Source organism: Populus trichocarpa, chromosome 19 (genome assembly GCF_000002775.5).
Source record: "Populus trichocarpa isolate Nisqually-1 chromosome 19, P.trichocarpa_v4.1, whole genome shotgun sequence".
In the NCBI taxonomy this organism is placed as follows: Eukaryota; Viridiplantae; Streptophyta; class Magnoliopsida; order Malpighiales; family Salicaceae; genus Populus; species Populus trichocarpa.
Window position 1 is genome coordinate 4,563,956 of NC_037303.2, and position 19,538 is coordinate 4,583,493.

The 19,538-nt window shown below is 32.2% G+C and overlaps 1 protein-coding gene across 2 annotated transcripts; it reads left to right on the top strand.

The window, feature by feature from the left end:
* Positions 1-3,201: 3,201 nt before the first annotated feature.
* On the top strand, positions 3,202-16,672 carry LOC7469871 (uncharacterized). Of its 2 annotated transcripts, none has more exons than XM_024591391.2 (17): positions 3,202-3,451; positions 3,691-3,822; positions 4,055-4,192; positions 6,248-6,298; positions 6,775-6,864; positions 6,948-7,094; positions 7,280-7,390; positions 7,626-7,691; positions 8,483-9,223; positions 10,749-10,916; positions 12,736-12,895; positions 12,990-13,135; positions 14,097-14,381; positions 14,476-14,610; positions 14,689-14,867; positions 15,576-15,683; positions 16,386-16,672. In XM_024591391.2, the coding sequence occupies exons 1-16, from the start codon at positions 3,359-3,361 to the stop codon at positions 15,640-15,642; spliced, it is 2,709 nt and encodes a 902-aa protein (XP_024447159.2). In that variant the 5' UTR covers positions 3,202-3,358; the 3' UTR covers positions 15,643-15,683; positions 16,386-16,672. The 2 variants fall into 2 exon arrangements, with proteins under 2 accessions (XP_024447159.2, XP_024447160.2); XM_024591392.2 differs by having other exon boundaries at positions 14,103-14,381.
* Positions 16,673-19,538: the final 2,866 nt, after the last annotated feature.

Below are 19,538 nucleotides of genomic sequence, written 5' to 3' on the forward strand. Positions count from 1 at the left end.
TATATCCCTAATTAAACTCTTCAATTGTCGCAATTGGATCCTTGCAAACATTGGTTAGAATCCTTTAACTCGCGTGCCTTTTACAACATAGTCCTTAGTTTTTGTATTATACAATGGACCAATGTTTGCAAGGATTTGATCAATTTTAATCTTTGAATACGCACGCCCATTGCACGTTGATCCTTGATTTTGAAATTCTTCCATTTGATCTTTAATCAATATTCAAACTTTAAATTTATTTCAATTAAACCCTTGATTGCGCCAATTAGGCTTTTTACAAAGTTCAATTGTGTCATTGATCTTTTAATTTTTTGAATTGATATGAATTAGGCCTTCAAATTTAAATTTCCTTCAATTAAACCCATTAGAAGTTTAATTAAGCCTTTAAACTTAAATAATTCTTCTAATTTTGGCTAAATTGACTTTCAAACTTAATTTTGCTTTAATTAAGTCCTTAAACAAATTAATTAAACCTATTAAAAGTTTAATTAAGCCCCTAAACTTAATAAATTCTTCCAATTTTGGTTGAATTGACTTTCAAACTTATTTTTGCTTCAATTAAGTCCTTATTTAGTCTATTTTTTCAATAATATCCCAATATTAATGTCCATATAGTGTTTTGACTTGTTTGTAACTTAAAAGTTCATCTATTTATGACTTGGAAATATTTTTGTATTTTAAATTTATGAAATTTTTTTTAGAATATTTCAAAGAAAAAAATGTATATTTTTACATAAAACAATTTTAGAGGACTTAAAATTATGTTGTGACAAGAATTAACATCAACATATAGATGAATCTTATCTTTACCTTCATACATACTAAATATATGTACTATCGAGACATTATTAGAAATTCTATTACTTTTGTCATATGTAAACTGAAATCCCTTCAAGTCTACATAGAAACTTGCTTGTATATAAATTATATGTCTATATAAAACATATAATTAGCACAATAATATCTTTCTATATAAGTTGAATTGCCATAATGATCAAATATATTTGGCATTTTATAACCTGTATGGTTTACATTGAGATGTTTAAAAAATGATATAGATTTTATATATATGCGCTAACAGACCACACAAACATAACAAATGATATTGGCAGCCTATACAATTGGTGGGTATAATTTGATGTGACAAGATTATAAAACTAAATAAAGAAAAAAAAAGGTCAACTAACCATAAGCATAATGAACTTATGCTAACAGACCACACAAGTTTATTGTAACTCAAAATATATTATGCGTGCCTAATTAGTTAGGTAATCATTAGTATAGTTAAATAAATGTTATTGAAGGTTTTAATCAACTTATTAACACTGTTATAACCTCTAATTTCAAAATCAAGGTTCTATGAGTAGTAACCCTAATTCTAAAATGGAAGGTTTTTAATGATTTCCAATTACACATGCCTAATTAGGATAAACAATGGTTAATTAGAGTCCGGGAGCTTGAATTTTACTCAATTGAACAACCAAAATTTGGATTTTTTAAGGTTTTTAGTTTTGAGATTCTTTTTCAATAGTAAACAAATATCTAACATTTTTTTTTATTCATCCAAGATACAAAACATGATATTACAATGAAAAAAAACCCTAATTTCTTAACACCCAAACACACTAAAATAAATTTTCATTTTTCAATTAAAGAAAACAAGTGTTACATACCTTATGAAAGTCGTTGAGTTCTAAATAAGAAAGTTGCTGCCTACTTTGTTGGGTTTCATAGATAAAGAGGGATGGATTCCACGTGAGATGTTGTCATAAACCAATTTGATGATATAATTTCTAGAGTTTCAAATTAGATTTCTAAGGTTTAGGATAAAGAGATCATGGATTTTAGGAGATATATATCGGGATTGGAGAAAGAGAGAGAGTGTTGAATGTGGGTGATGTGTCTCTTCTTATATATTATATATGAGGGTAATATCATCTTTTGATTATTTTTGAAATTTTTGTTTGAACTTGAATGTAAAGTGTAATTTTTCAAAGTACAACGAAAAAGTGAAATCACAATCAAACAATAAGAGATTTTTTTTTTTGTAATTATCCCTTCTAACTAAAAAGCATTTTTATTATACAATAATGTGAAAAATTTTTAAAAAAATGATAGGTTGGGCCTTGAAAAGGCCAGACTTGCACACCTAGCCTTAAAAAATAGAAGCCAACGCTCATCGACCTAACATACCGAAACACCATTTTTTTATAAATTAGGCAAGCGATATATCATTTGCTTGTTTTTTAAAATGATAGATTTTGTCGTTTGGTTTAGGTTCTAAGCCACCGTACTTGTCTCCAACAACAACAGAAAATAAAGTCCAATATTTTGGACCCTAAAAAATAAAATTTAACCATTTTTTCACCAAAAATATGGAAAAAAAAATCTTATATACATCTAAATCCTCATATCTAACAACAAAAAACCATTTTAATTCATCTAAAAACTCAAAATAAAAGCAAAACTAAAAACTTTTTCACATGACTAATCTACTTTTAATGGCATTATTAAATATGTAAACTATCTTTATCGAGTTTCTCATTTAAAGTTAAATTTATAAACACTGAAATCAAAGTTATTGGTAACCGAAATCCAATCATTCAAGAACTTTCTCTCCCTTAAACTTTTCTCGTGACTTTCTCTTTCCTTTCTAAACTTCCAGGGATTAGAACGCGACAATAATGAAGTTTATGACTAAAAAGTAATAATCTAAAATAACAAGGATGAAAAAAAATGTAAAACTTTAGGGATCAAATAGAACATTGTTTCTTTTTTATGTCAATTTTTATCCTCAATCTCTTAATTTAATTTCATAAAAAAAACTAAAATTGTATTCTATAAAATTGGATGACAACCTCATATTTAAATATTTAAATACAAATTAAGGAAGAGAAATAAATTTGAGCTTATAAAACAACAAAAACACAACATTAAAGGATGGAGTTGAAAAGCAATTAAGTGAAGTGATCAAGTTGAAAAACCTCCAAACTTTAGAGACCAAACTGTGAAAAAGGAAAAAATGCATGTTTTTTTTTTTTTTTTGTTAATGTTAATAGTTATAAATGGAATTGTAATTATGATGTAATGTAATATGTAATGATACCGGCTACAACAATCCAAGAAAGCCCAGCCCAAGAAATAGGAAATCGCAGCCCATGGCTAAAATCCATCTTCCTCGTAGCTCTCCATTTCCCAGTCCCCTCCATATTTCAACCCAGCACAGCAGAAGAAAAAAAAAACCCTAAAAATCAAGCACGCGAACAGATACTCTATTTCTCAATTTCGAAATAAAATTGAATGATAGTAAAAGCAAAGACAGCAGCAACTGACCCGAAAGTGATCAGATTGCAGTAGAATGGGAGCAAGTCGCAAGCTACAAGGCGAGATCGATCGCGTTCTCAAGAAAGTTCAAGAAGGCGTCGACGTTTTTGACAGTATCTGGAACAAGGTCACTGGCTAACTACCCTCCTCTTCCGTCCTTTGTATCTATTTTTACAATTTTTTTATTTTTTATTTTTTTTGTTTTTTACCTTTTTAGTGTTTTAGTTGCCGAGAAGTGGAAATCAATTTGAGAATTAATTTTTCAGTTTGTTTTGTTTTTTTTCCGGGTGTGTTTGTTTGCTGAGAAAAGGAAGGAAAGTGATTGTTGGCGGAATTTCATTTTCTTTTCTTTTCATTTGTTTCCAGGTTTATGACACAGATAATGCGAATCAAAAGGAGAAGTTTGAGGCAGACTTGAAGAAGGAAATCAAGAAACTGCAGAGATATAGGGACCAAATCAAGACATGGATTCAATCCAGTGAGATCAAGGATAAGAAGGTCATTCCTCTTCATTCTTTATTTCTGGTTATTGTGTTTGAATCATTTAGGCTTTGTGTTGCTATCTTATCTATAGTTTTGAGGATATTAAGCCAGCGATGCAGTTATTTTCCATGATAAAATGGTTATTTGTTTCTGTGACATATGATGGCATCTTCTTCCTTATGATGTATGATTGACAGTGTTGTTGAAGCTGAGGTTGATCTTGCTTTCCTTTTGACGCGTTTTGTAGGTTAGTGCATCGTACGAGCAGGCTCTGGTGGATGCTCGTAAGACTATTGAGAAAGAAATGGAAAGATTTAAGATATGCGAGAAGGAAACAAAGACAAAAGCATTTTCCAAAGAAGGTTTGGGCCAACAACCCAAAACTGTAAGCATTGCATACTTATACTACCTTATTTTATGCTTAATCCTGAATCAAATCAGTCAAATGAGTGGTAAATTTGAGGCTGAATAAACCATAAGATTGATTCCTTGGGAGCAGTTGATGTGATTACATGGAACCACATTACTCTGTGAGGTAATCCCTATGTATGATGATGATGTAATGTGCCTTGACTGCTAGTACCTTTTCAATCCGGTGAAGCCTGTTAAAGGGTTCCTTATTCACCTCTCTTGCCTGGCTTACAAATTTGGTGCTTTTTATTGTTTGTTATATTCTTAAATATGTCTTTTTTCCCACTTCAGTTTCTTACACTTACAGACATGCAGAAGTAGCACAATTTAAAAGTTGTTGAGCTATCAATGGGCATCATTGACAGCATGGTTTTTTCTTTTCTCATTTTTTGCTCTCTGAATTTTTTGGAGGAATGCTAATTAGTTGTCACTAGTGTTAAAACCCGTGCTATGCCGTGTTTAGAATTCCAAGTTAATTTTTTACATAATAGAAGAATGTGTTAATGTTACATATGTGTTTTATTATATCATGATTTTTTTTAAATTAAGAAACGCATAGATGCTATTTACGCTTAATGAAATAAATTAAAAAATATATGTGAATCGATAAATTGTGAAAGAGTTGTTAATCTAATTAAATACTTAAATGGAAAGCTAATATTTCCCCTAAAAGCAAAAGAAAGGTGAGTATGCAAATATTTATCTCCGATTTTTTTTTTAGTTTATGCGCTTTTTTTTTCTTAGTGGTTATTTTTTCTTACCTATGATTTTTATTTTTATAAATACATCATGCAAAAAAAAATTATTTATATCAAATATAAAGGAAAAAAATTAAAGATAAATTATAATAATCTCTTTAAAACCTTTAAATAATAAAATAATTTTTTTAAAAATAAATGATATTTAAAAAAGATGAATTAAAAAATTTGAAAATTCAGAGAAAGGTAATTAATTGAAATTTAAATAAACAGTTAATGCAAAGTAAAAAATAGGCAGGGTATTAATTAAGTATTTTTTCAAAAAATAATCAAAGTAAAAAAAAGGCTAGGCGCTAAGCCTTAAGGAAAAAGCCCTAGCACGTCTAGGCATGGAAGCTCTGGCCCACATGTGTTGTTTTTTTCTTAGGAGTTGTTTGCTCCTTTTTTATTTTATTTTATTTTCTTTTTTTTAAGCTGGGCGAGAGGTCACCTGCAGTTGTAGGGCATTTGGTGATTGAAAAACCAGGGTCTAAGTTTTTGGACCTCATAAACCCATTTTCAAGTCGTTTTTAGTTGAAAACACCTTAAAAATACCATGAAAACCTCAATTGAACACTTACCAACCTCAAAGCACCCCAAAATCACTAGAAAAACAAAAATCAACCAAATAAAAAAATATATAAACAGATCGCAGTCTACTTTTTCAGGCATGTTTATAGGAAAAAAAACCACCACTATTGTACTCCTCTAGTCAAATAGAACTTATTGACACCATGATCGACTATTTTTGTTTGTGTAATATGGCTAACCAACAACTCTTTCTCCTCTGTTATTTTCTAACGACTTTACCACTTTTCTCTCAAACCTAGGAATTGAAAAATGAACTTTTAAACCAAAATGAAAATTCTTAAAACTTTGATATTGTCCACGCATTTGATGTTCATTGTGATCCTCAATCTTTTAATTTTGTCTTTCTACTATAATTTAAAACTCTATCTCATTGAATTAGGTCACAAAAGATGAAAAAACAGTACGAGGATGAAATGAAAAAAAGGACAAAAATGAAAAAAAAAATGGGGAGCTATGAATAGTGAAGCAGCTGGGGAAAATCTCAGTTCTTAGCATGTTTGTTGTTTTGGTTTTAAGGCTTTGTTGTTGTTGTTGTTGTGTGTTTCATTTCTTAAAATTGTCTTTTGGGGTTTTGTTTGAATTCCATATTTTTAATGTTTATAACTTCAAAAAACTGCTTTAAAAATGTAAAATATTTCTTCTTTCCACGATTGCTTAACTTTTTCGATCAGAATTGCTTAGTATGCTGATCTTTTTTGTAGGATCCAAAGGAGAAAGCTAAATCAGAAACAAGGGATTGGTTGAATAATGTGGTATGTGAGTAAGCTGTTTGATTTGCTTTCTTATTATCTACAATGACTTAGAGTGTATGTAAAATAATACAGTCCTGACCTTTCAAATTTCGTTTCGTAGTGCTGGTATTGTAAAATCTTTCACTGTGACTTTTTATTGACCTGTCCTCTTTGGTCCTACTGCATGGGCATTTGCAGCTGGTTGGTTTTGTGTGCTAATTAATATCCAAAGCCTTATACTTATCCCAGAAAAAAAATTTCAATGATTTGGAAGAACTATCTAAGTTATAAATGCTTGATGGCTTATAGATTGATCTAATAGCATTTAACATAGTAAAACTGAAAAAATCAGTTGTTTTCCTTTCAAGACATTCCTCATTCAGTCCTAAAACATTTTTTTGCCAACTGTGTTTGAAAATTGCTGTATTATGTCACTTTGCTCCTTTATGAATTCTCATTTCATCAGTGGTGTTTTAAGTAGCTTTTTCCTTGAGTAGGTTGGGGAACTGGAATCTCAGATTGATGCCTTTGAAGCTGAGATTGAGGGGCTCACTGTCAAGAAAGGAAAGACAAGGCCACCCAGACTGGTAGGACAGAAAAGGAAATGCGGTTTTTAGAATCAATATATCCTTCCTTTTATAATTTTTATTTTATCCCTTTTGTCTGGCAGACACATTTAGAGGCATCCATCACACGGCACAAACTTCATATAAAGAAATTAGAGTTGATCTTGAGGCTACTAGACAATGATGAATTGAGTCCTGAGCAGGTTAATGATGTTAAAGACTTCCTGGATGACTATGTGGAACGTAATCAGGTTTGTGTGTATGTGTGTGTTTTTATCACCCTTATTGTAAGAGGCATCATGCGTTGTCTAAGTGGATTTTCCCATGTTAACCTGTATATTTTCATTTCATTCCAGTATTCTTGATGGGATAGTGTGTTCATATGCTTTGTTTTATGTCACCTCAATTATCAATTTGCTTGTTGTCTTCTTTGTAGGAAGATTTTGATGATTTTAGTGATGTTGATGAGCTGTACAACTCATTACCATTAGACAACTTGGAGTCTCTTGAAGACCTGGTTATAATTGGTCCTCCTGGTCTTGTGAAGGTAAAATTTATTGGCTGCAGACTTTACTTCTAATTATTTTGCCATTTAGAGATGGGAATGCAGTCGTCTTTTTTATCTGTGGGTGTGCTTGTTCTCTTCTTTCTAACGTGAGATGGAAAAATAATCTCAGCCTTTTAAAGAAAAATGTTTAGTTAATACATTTTGTCTTTTTTTTTTTGTGGTGGTGTTTCTTTTGGTCAGTTTTATTGTAAATTTATCATTTTTTTCTCTGCAGGGTGCTCCTGTTCCAGTATTAAAGACTTCTTTGGCAATAACGGCTCCTCAGGCTCCTCAAACACCTGTACGTTTACACACTATCTGGGACTGTAATTCTGATTTAGCTTTTAAAGTCATGATGGATCTTATATATATTAGTGGTGTCATTTAAGCATTCCTTTGAGAGCTCTTTTTTTTTTAGAGAGGTTGTGTTCCCCTGTTTTGTTGTAGCAAGCTGCAAGACTTGGTTCAGTTGTACCTTGCTGATTCAGTGACCTGCACGGGACATTGTTGATGCATTTTGACTTTGATTAGTTGCCAAGGGAGTTTTTTGCTATATCTTGCTTTAAGATTTAGTGGGACCTATGATGCTAGGGCTTCCACAAATGACATGTTTGATTCCTATTTTATTTTGAAGTGATGAAAGATATGTGAAAGTTGCACGTAATGTACATTACTTTTCCTTTTGGCTCTTCTAACTCTTTTATTTGACATAATATAGTTAGATGTTTATATTTCTGTTTGGTTTAATAAGTTTTTATATTAGTTTGTTTGGTCAAAGTTGTTATTTACCAAGGGTTATTGCTAAATAGTTATTTTTCTTTCAATATAACTTACTTGTGATTGTTTTTGTCTTCGTATTTTTTTTTAATAATTTCTTTTTAGGGTGGGGTTTATATATACCATGTATCTTCAAGAGCTAACAACAAACCTTTTCTCATGTTGTGGACCACTTTTATTGTATTTGCATTCATAAAAAGACCAGGAATTTACCATTTCTAATATCTGCACTTATTAATTCCTTAAATGCTTTTCAGCTATGTGCTTTGTCCTAACATTGTTGCTACACCTACGGAATGATAATTTTCTTTCCAGGCCACTGTTTCTTCTCCGCCTCATCAGAGTGTTGTTGGTCAAGAGCAAGCCGATGATACTGCTTCACAAGATAGTAATTCTGATATTGTTGCTAGAACTCCTGCCAAAAGTGGTATGGTTGGTTCTTCAGCTGCATCAACACCAACTGGGAACCATGCACCTATTTCTGTGAATGTTCAGGTTCAGACATTGCCTAGTCTGTTAGCAGTTTCTCCAACTCTTCCTGGTTCATCTTCTGTTCGAGGTGTCTTGGAAAATGCTGCTCCTGCTAATCCTTCTCATGTAACCCTGACCAATGCTGCCAATTCTGCAAAGGATGAAGAAATTGCAGGCTTCCCTGGCCATAGATCATCATCACCTTCTCTTGTTGATACTGGACTAGCAAGGGGCATTGGTAGAGGTGGCCTCTCTAGCCAGCCCTCATCTAGTATCTCCCTCAGTCCTGGTGTAATTCCTAGCAATGGAGCTCTTGGTTCAGTACCTTCAGCTTCTGACATTGCAAAGAGAAATGTTTTGGGAACTGACGATAGACTTGGGAGTGGTGGAATGGTGCAGCCCTCGGTGTCTCCACTAAGTAACAGAATGATGTTGCCTCATGCTAGCAAGGCAAGTGATGGAACTGGTGCAGTTGATTCTAGTAATGCTGGTGATGCTGCTACTCTGAGTGGCAGAGTTTTCTCTCCTTTGGTCACTGGCATGCAATGGAGACCTGGAAGTTCCTTTCAAAGTCAGAATGAACCGGTATGCCACTTGTTTTAACATTTTGTTTGTCTTCCTTGTTGATTTTTGTAACAACATAGGGGTGCAAGTGTGTGTTTGTGTGTTCTTTATTTTAGAGGATATCTTGGTTTTTGAAATTTTTTACCGTATAAAGCCCCATTTGTCAATGAGAAGTCCAGACATGAACTACCCATCCACCTTCCCCCCTTTCACCATAACCAAACATCAAGAAACTTTATTTTGTGGAGCATTTGCACTAATGTCAATGGCTTTTATCCGGGATGGTCATCATCCTCCTAGTCGAATTGTGGCTCAAGTTGTAATTAAACTGTGTTTATTGGGTGGGCCAAAAAATGAGACTTTTGGAAACATGACTGAAAATATTCAACTTCAATTTTTTAGCATACATGAATTAGCATACTAGATCCATTTATTATATCACCTTAGTATGTGACTACAATTAAACTATTAGCGGAAATGCTAATTGCTGTTATCTGGTCTTGATTCTGGTTGCCTCCTTGTTGCAATGAGTGGTCGCCACCCTCCAAGGGTAATGGAGGCTCAAGGTGTTTATTAAGATGTGTTTCACTAATGGGCCCAAAAAAAGGATATTGGAAATGCTATTGAAAATTCAAAATTTCAATTTGCAAAGCATATTTGATACGAGTTTTGGTTTAGCAAGTGATGGAGATGTTTTGTCCACCCATCCTCTTTGGAAGATGAATGTCTTTTTACATTATCACTGGATTATATATCTATCATAGTCTAAATTCATGTTAAATTGAACATCTATGTTAATAACCACCAACATTGATAGTATATAATAACTTAATTGTGTAATGGGTGATTTTTTATTCATGCAAGCTACAACTAATATAATGTGCGGCTAGTCAACTAAAAGAATATGCGCATGATAAGATAACGATCCAATGGAAAATGCTATAAGATTCACTTCACATGAAATTCTTCGTACAATGTGGCTTTAGTCCTTTCTAGTGAGGGTATTGGTGATGGACCAGTATATAATAGTTGTATATATAAGATGCTTAATCATATGAAGAAAATAAATGCAATAAAACCCCCCTCTTATATAATTTTGTTTCAATGGTGACTGAACTGTTATGCATTTTGTATATGCTTTATTTTGCTAAACAGCCAAGAGATGAGTTTTTCTTTTTAGAAAAGAAGAGGGTGAAAAGAAACGTCATACCATGCTAACTGGTGGTGGTAAAGGTAAAGAACTGGAAATAAGAGAAAAAGTAGAGGGGAAGAGTGAGGGAAGCTGGATGAGTAAACCTTCAATGAGAAATATTTTGATAACTCGCTTACATTTTTTAATATTTGCTGCATGTGGTTTTACTTAATAGACAATTGACAACAATTGCGTACATCAAATGTTTTAGAATTAGCTTCTTGACGTGAATCGTCCATGTCAGAACATGTTGATTTAATTGTTCCTTAAGTTCACTTAATGGGTTTTTTTATTAAGAAATATTGCCAAAACTTGTTGCCATTTTGTTTTAAAGTAACAATATTTCTTCTGTAGGGCCAATTTCGTGCAAGAACTGAAATAGCTCCTGATCAGAGAGAGAAATTCTTACAGCGTCTTCAGCAAGTCCAGCAACAAGGTCACAGTAACATTCTTGGCATGCCACCTCTTGCCAGTGGGAATCATAAGCAGTTTCCCACCCAACAAAACCCACTTTTGCAGCAGGTGCTTTTACTTCTTTAGGATTCTTCATTCCCTATCCTTTCCTTTGTTTTTTGAACAAGTCAGCTTGGAAAAAAACGAAAGTAAAAGATCTTTTAGGTAATGTTTGGTTGTTGTTCTAAAGCAAAAGAGACGTGGATATGAGGGACAAAAACATGTTTACTGATGGCGGAGACAAAATTAGGTTTTTGTCCGTCCCAGGGACAATTTTTAGTTAATTTTTTGTTCCTAAAAAGAGGGACAGTGGCAAAGACATGAACCAAGATAAAATTTTTTCTAGAAATGTCCATTAAAATATTCAGATTTGGACCATTGATTTTAATTAACTTAATTTTCACCATTAGATCTGAAAACTAGAAAATATAAAAGCAAAAATCGTAATAAATATGAGAAATATAAACAAGAGAGAGAGGGAGCAAATTATTTTATACAATCTAATAATATTTAACAATTAAAAAATGAATGAATTAGAGTAAATTACTTTTTTTTTATGTATAATTGAGTAAAATTAATTAACCAAATAGTGATTTATATTAAAAAGTATAAGAAGAATTTTTATCTAATGAATTTCTTAGTATTATGATGAATATCATTATTACAAATTTAATATAATAATTAAAACATACATAATGTAGAGAAATGAAAATCGATTATAATCGATTGTGTTCTCAAAGAAATTCGATTTAATGATGAAGAGGTGGGAGTTGAATAATAACAAAAAATGTGCATTTGTGATGAAATTATTATCTTGCATTTCCAACTATGTTAGATTTTAAATTTGTGTCGGTGCCAATATTTTAGTTGACATATAATTTGTTTAATTATTTATTTTATTATTAAATATACTTGATAAAATGATTTAATGAAACAATCATAATTTAATTATATTATCTTTTGAACAAAGAATTATCTTTTTTATGATTATTACAATTTTTTTATAACATGATTTTGATGGATGGAGAAATTTTCATTTTTAGTTAGAAACTAAAGTGAAAATGATAATGTCTATTTATTATTTCAAACATTGCAAGTTTGATGGCAATACATATCAAATGTAAAACAGACTTTTCAACATTTTGTTTTGTCTCATCTCTCATCAACCAAACAGAATAGAGAGATATTTATTATGTCTTGTACACCACTACCAAACACAACTTTATCTCTGTCTCCTGTTGTGTCTTGTCCCTTTTGTCCTAGCTATCTCCGTCTCTTCTATCCAGAGACTACAATTAAATGCCACTTAAGGTGTTGTTTCATTATTTTAATATCATGTTTGAAGTAAAGTTAGCTTAGTTGTGAATTGGAAGTCTTTCTATTTTGTGGACTTGCATGCTGATTTCATTCATGCTAAGTGTCTTATAGAATTGTTGGAAGAAAGTTATTAGCAATCGTATTTAACTAATACCAACCTTTTTTTATAGCAGCTGATACCATTTCCACACATTTGTTGCTTGAATACTTGGCATGTCCATTGACCTTCACAGGAGAAATATCCATTTTGCTTGTAGTATCACTCTTTTCTTTCTCTATCTGATTACTTGATAACAAGGTTTTATGTGTGTCTTTTGGCTTTGAATTTATTTAGATTCTTTAATTTCAATATAACTAGAGGTGTAGTATAAGCTATACATTTGCTTGAAATATTGTTTTGATCATGGCTGTAATCACCATAGTTAATTGCTTATTTTTTCTTCACAGAAGTTTTTTATTGTTTTGCATTCTGTTCATGATCCTATTTCTTCTGCATTTCCAGCTTCCATGAATAAAGACTTAGTTTGACACCTTGTTACTTTTTGGGCATGCCATCTGATTACATTTGCAGTTTAATTCTCAAAGTTCATCCATCTCTCAAGGTAGTTTGGGAATTGGAGTTCAGGCAGCAGGTTTCAATACTGCTACATCTGCTGCCTTACAGCAGCCTAATTCCATCCATCAGCAGGCTAATCAGCAAGTTGTGATGTCTAGCGGTGCGAAAGATGCAGGTATTCTTCATTCTCCAATTAACTTGTCATGATTGGAATTTGGAAACGCTTTCATAAAACTGGCTTACATTAATGACACGAGTAAATGGTGCAGAGGTTGGCCATCCGTCAGTTGAGGAGCAGCAGCTAAAGCAGAATTTACCTGAGGATTCAACCACTGAATCTGCCCCTACATCTGGGCTTGGCAAAAGTCTTGTGAATGAGGACGAACTCACAGCTTCATATGCAATGGATACTTCTGTATGTAGAATAATTCCTAATCTTGCCTGCTGTGTGTGTGTGTGTGTTTTAAGTATTCCACATGCATCGAACCATCCTGCTCTATCAAGGATAGATTTTAAATTTCCTTGGTTGGAAGTGTTGGAATGGATTTTTAACCTAGATATAATTTCAAGTTTGGGGCTGTTGCAGCACCACCTTCCCCACAGGACCCTTCCTGATGTTATCTATTAGAATTATTATGGTTGGTTATATTTGAATTTGATATCTAGCATTTACAAAGCACAAAGAAAAAACAGTGGCATCATTGTTATCAGCACAGTGAAAGAATGATTCAGCCTGTGAAGCTTTGAAAGCCCCTGTATTTTGATAGTGTATCCTCAGCATTTCCTCTCCAAACTTTATTTTAGAGTGGGGACAGGGATGGGAGGGATTCTCTGTGAAACAATGATTGGGCAGGCTCCCCAATAAATAGGCTTGGTTGCAATTAGCAAGCTGTTATCATAATTTCTTAACTAGTACACCTTTTATTTTTTATTGTGTGATTCACTAACATGGGAAATGATTTTAGTGATGAGTTTGTTTTATCTTGCAAACTGAGATTCTCTTTCTCACGCACATGCGTGCACACATACACACAGAAGGCTTATTTGTAACTTTTAATTTTGGTGGCTGTGTTTATTCCATTCAAGGTTTTGCTCTTTCTATACCTTTTTCCAGTAAAGGGGCTCATATGTTGAGATGACTTGTCCCAGATTCAGCTTTTGTGAATTAACGTGTGGATTCTACGTTTATCGTGGATCTACCTCACTAAAGTCACAATGTGCTGGGCCAGGTCTCTTTCATGAGGCCATTGCATTTTCCTTTTGAAATTCTCTTCCATTAATTTCCTTGTAAGCACTTTATTGTGGTTGACAGTTCGGTAGTTTGTGCAACTTGATGTTGAAGGTAGTGTGATTAAAGTTGGTTTTAAATGTCTTAGCTGCAGGCTGGAGCATCTGGTTCCTTGACAGAGTCTGTACAAGTGCCAAGAGATATAGATCTCTCTCCAGGGCAACCCCTACAATCCAGTCAACCATCTAGCAGCCTAGGTGTTATTGGCCGGAGAAGCGTCTCCGACCTTGGTGCCATTGGTGATAATATCAATGGTTCTGCTATAAATGCTGGGGCAATGCATAATCAGTCATACAATTTTGAGATGCTTGATGCTGCATATCACAAGCTTCCTCAACCGAAAGACTCAGAACGAGCTAGGAGCTATATTCCGGTATGGATGTGCAATCATATTCATATTATTGCACCTTTCAAATTATGGGCAAATCTTGTTTATGGAGTAATTTGTCTCTTGTTTGTCTGAACAGAGGCACCCTGCAGCAACACCCCCTAGCTATCCTCAAGTTCAGGCACCAATGGCAAGTAATCCTGCATTCTGGGAACGGTTAAGCATGGATAGTGTTGGCACTGACACCTTGTTCTTTGCTTTTTACTATCAACAGGTGATGTGACATCCTCTGTTGTTTCATTATTATGTAGTTTTGGTTTCTGTCATATGTCAAGCCAATCATTGTGTGCAGAATACATATCAGCAATATCTGGCTGCAAAAGAACTGAAGAAGCAATCTTGGAGATACCACAGAAAATACAACACCTGGTTTCAACGGCATGAGGAGCCAAAAGTTACTACTGATGAATATGAACAGGGGACGTATGTGTATTTTGATTTCCATGTTGGCAATGAGGACAAACAAGGATGGTATGCTGATTTTGTTTTTAACTATCCGCGTAGTTGCCCTTCTTGTGGAACTTTGTAGGAAAACTCTTTACAAACAGTAAATCATACATAAAAATCTTATTAACTGATGTGATGAGTGACATGATATTGTATAAGTGATTTACTGCCATGTAAGTTACTTATAAAATCATTACATTGAATGTTTTGTGTTAGAAAGATTTTTCGGTACAATTTCTCTGTATAGCCTTACTCTTGTACTGTATGTGTAGTCAAATTATATTGTTTGTGTGTAAGTATGAGTTGTTTCATTGTCAAGAGGTGAGGATGAGACAGAATCGTTTCATTATATAAGAGGATGAAAAAGAATTTGCTTCATATAAGATTTTTAGAGTAGGGGTTCACTTCATTAGGTTGTGGGCAACATGGGTGAAATGTTGCGCAAACGTGCTTCTACCTTGGCATGTAAACTTTTTCTATATTATTTGCCCTTATATATTACAGTGATTTTAATACTTACATACAAGTTTATGTGAAATTATTTCATGTTCTTTTCTAAATCCTCAATAGGGCAATGTAGCTAAGAATTTGTTATCCATTTGATTTTCAATCTAGTCCGATCTGTCATATCCCTTCTATACATGCATCTCATCTTCATCAAAAATTGGGTTCATGTCAACCTAATTTGACTGTGCTTGTGGTTCTTATGATCTCCGTTTTTTGTATGTGCAGGTGCCAAAGAATCAAGACAGAGTTCACTTTTCAGTATAACTATCTTGAAGATGAACTCAGTGTCTAGAAAATGAGCAGTACTAGAAAAATGTTGCCATTTAACTCCCGGTTTGTGCTACACTGATTTTACTCGTTGTTATGAACACTGTTGTATGTAATGTGGTTTTTTAGTCTTTTAAGAGTTCAAGACTATTGGAATATTGTTGTGTGTGTGTGTGTGTGCAGGTGAGGACAGAGACTTAAATCTTGTGTTCGTTCCCCTTCCATTATAATTTATGTGGATGAAGTTATAGTTTATGTGGATTTCATCCATCATATAAAACCATGTTGATACCGAATCCTGCAGAGGGTTCCCTAGATTCGCTGATCGATAGCGATTTTCGATACTGATCAAAATTCAATGTGGTTATTGAATTTATTTCAGCTGAATATTGTAATTGGTAAAACCGAATAATCGAACTGTTTCATTTCTATGCCAACAATCAGTCTCCATGTTTAAAATTTCTCCTTAGATGTAGACCTCTTGCAGTTCTGGCATTTGGGCTCCTTTAAGAGCCATATGTAGCAAATGTGTTGTCACCTTCGAGAGTAAATTTATGGCACTACATGGTAGCTTTTTTTTTGGTTGATCGATCCAGCCTAGTAAATAGCAAAGCATTTCCCTCATGCTGTGCTTCTCGTGTAAAATATAGCAGTTGCACCTGTTTTATGCTCTCTTACATTTACTTTGTATACCTTCTATGAAATTTCTACTTTTGTTAGCATTTGACATTGTTGAGTTTGTAAAATGTTTGGCCTTTCTCCTTGCAGATGATCGCTGGTAGCTACTAGTTAATACAATTGAGTTTGGCTTCAACGAGAACTCCGAATCCGGGTTGTGCTCCGTTTTCTGCGGTACACTGGTTATTGGTTTCCATGTTTTTCATTTTTCAGGAATTTGTAATTGAAGTTCGAGGCAGGTATGATCTTTTGCTTCTGAAGCATATTAAACCAAAACCTAGCCTCTCTTCTTTTTCATTTTTTTTTTAATCTTTTCAATGTATATTATAAGAATGTATGTGGAGAAATTTATGAAATTGAGCCTATCATTATTGGTATTTTCTTTTTTCTATTCATTTTCTTATTAGCTCATACTCAGAGTGCACAAATCCTCGCTGCTCATACTCATTACCTGAAATCATAGAAGTTGTGTTTCTTAGATTTTTCCCTGCATTGCCTACATCGAAAGTTGACTCGCATGTTTATTTATTTTTACATTGACTAGAAGACTTGATAGGGGAAAAAAAGTTATTACGTAGACATATATCATCTTTCAACTATTAAATTGTTTTGGAACTAATAACCACAACAAATTAAGAACCAATAAGATATATTTACTAATGATTCTTGTTAATTTCATTGATGGAAATTGATCTTTATTTTTATTAATTCATCTTTAAATTTGAATTGGAATCATATATATATCGAATAATATGTATATAAATATACACACACAATACAAAACCCTGAAATAGAACATCAAAATGTTCTGGAATCGAAATATATCGTTTCAATAAAATAAATGGACGCCAATCTTGCTTTAAATATAAAAAATAATTTTAAATTTTTGCATTGTTAAAAAATGCTTGTATATAAAAGAATTAAGAAAAAACATCTTTTGTTTTTTCAAACTCAGTATAAATTTACAATCTTAAAAAACTAGTTTTTTAGTTTTCTATATGAAGAAATATTGCATTTGAATGTGTTCAATAACGGAAAATTATTTTCTTTTTTCCTTTTATTTTTTTATTTTTTCTTGTGATAAAAAATTAGAAAAAATATTCATTTGATGAAAACAAAAAAAAAATCCATAAAAAAAAAAAAATTACATCAAGATTATAATTATGTTGTGTAAAAAGTCAATGCTTTTATATATATATATGTGAAAAACTTGCATTGGAAAAATATATATGGAAAACTTTTAAATTATGTTTTCTAAACTCAATATAAATTTGAAAAACTAGTTTTCTAGGTTTTTGGATAGAGAAATATTGCATTTAAACAGAAATTTCTAGTTTTTCTTTTCCAGAATTTATTTTTTTTTCTTAAAAAAGGGTTTTTTTAATTTTAAACAGCCTCATAATCTTTGACTTGGAAAAGGACACTACATGATCATAGTTAAAAAGTCCTACACAAGAACGTGGAATAATTTAGTGCTACTTCAATGGAGGATATATGCCTATCAAGGCTTCATTTGACCGACATCTAAAGGTGCTTTGATAGTGTCCATTGATGCATTAAAAAAAAAAGAGAGAGAGAGAAGAAATATATATATATATATATATATATATATATATATATATATATATATATATATTCATTTTACACTGTTTTTTAATGTATTTTGAGCTTATTAAAGTTATTTTTATAAGTTTGAGATGCCTAAAAAATTTTATGAATTAATTATTAATAGATAAGAATTTCTGTATTTTATATTTCGGACCTTACTTCTTGTGACAGGTTTTTCACTAAGTTATAATTTCAGAATATGAACATAGACCGAATAAAAATTAAAATACACATATCAAGCTTTCCAGTAAGGTATTATAGGTTGAAATCCAAGTTTGTTTGGACCTCTAATTAGACATGCAAAATCAAATTGAAATCCTTGTTGTAGCATGATTATTTATTTTCACATATCAAGCTTTTCCGTAAGTTAAATTACATATATTAAGCTTTATAATAAGTTAAAATTTCAGGGTTTTTTTTTTTTTTTTTTTTGAAGATGCTGCTCACTGCAATCAAACTCGAGGTCCCAGTCATCAACCTGTCAAATGATGTTGCCCTTCTGCAAGATATATTGCTTGCCAAGCTGTTTCAGTAAATCGACATTGTAAAACAATTGATTGCAAACTGTTTCAATTTTGTAAGCATTTTGAGCTTACTTGATTGCTACTGATCGTATTTTCCATCTCTGTCTGCACAGGTTCATGTAAATGTCATTAGATCCGATGTAAATTTGTCCTCTGAGTCTGCTTTTTAGAACAAGGATATGACAACGATCAGTTTCAAGAACCGATCAAAAGCTGAGCCATTGCGTGTATAGTGAGGAGAGTTACATGAATTTGCAAATCACCAAAATGATACAGACAGTGTGCTGATGAAGAAGAAGAAGGTAGGGTTAAATCAGCATCCCCAGCATCGTCTTTCTGATGGAAGCCTGTCCTCCTTGGAGCTAGCGATGTGCTAAATCTGTAGCCTGTAAGATTTCAATTTCTTAAGCTGAGCCATTGGTGCATTTTTCCAAGGATTCAATTTCTTTTTGGTTCTTTGGTGCACTGCTAAGTGGACTTTTCAATTTTCACCTTGTTTATTTGTGTGTTTTAAAAATATTTTAAAAAAAAATTAATTTTTTTTTTAAAATTAAATTTTTTTTATTATTTTCATATTATTTTAATATATTGATATTAAAAATAGATTTTAAAAAATAAAAAAAATTATTTTAATATATTTTTAAATTAAGTCGGAACCTAGTATGATTTGACAGATCAATTCTCTACTTGATCGACCCGATTAAAATCTGATTTGATTTATCTAAATTTTAAAAGATAAACTACCCAACTCATAATTCAAACTTTGAATTTAGCTATAAACCGAGAAGAGTTTAATAACTATGCTATAAAGTACCTAAACAGTATCATAATATTTTTTTTTTTTTTTTGAAGGATATCATCTTTCACATTTGGGCTACTGGAACATTAATACACTGTTTGAAATCTTTGAAATTAAATTTAATTTTAAGAGTTAAATCAATTTTTTTAGTATAGAATTCTTTTAAAAATATTGATTTGAATTTAGAAAAACATAAAATAGATTATTGAAGGTGGAAGATTCTTGAATTCTATACAGGTGGGGTTCTCTGTCGGTGAGTAGTTCTATTGCTTTAAGAATGAGATAAACCATGATGAGAAATCTAATGAATAA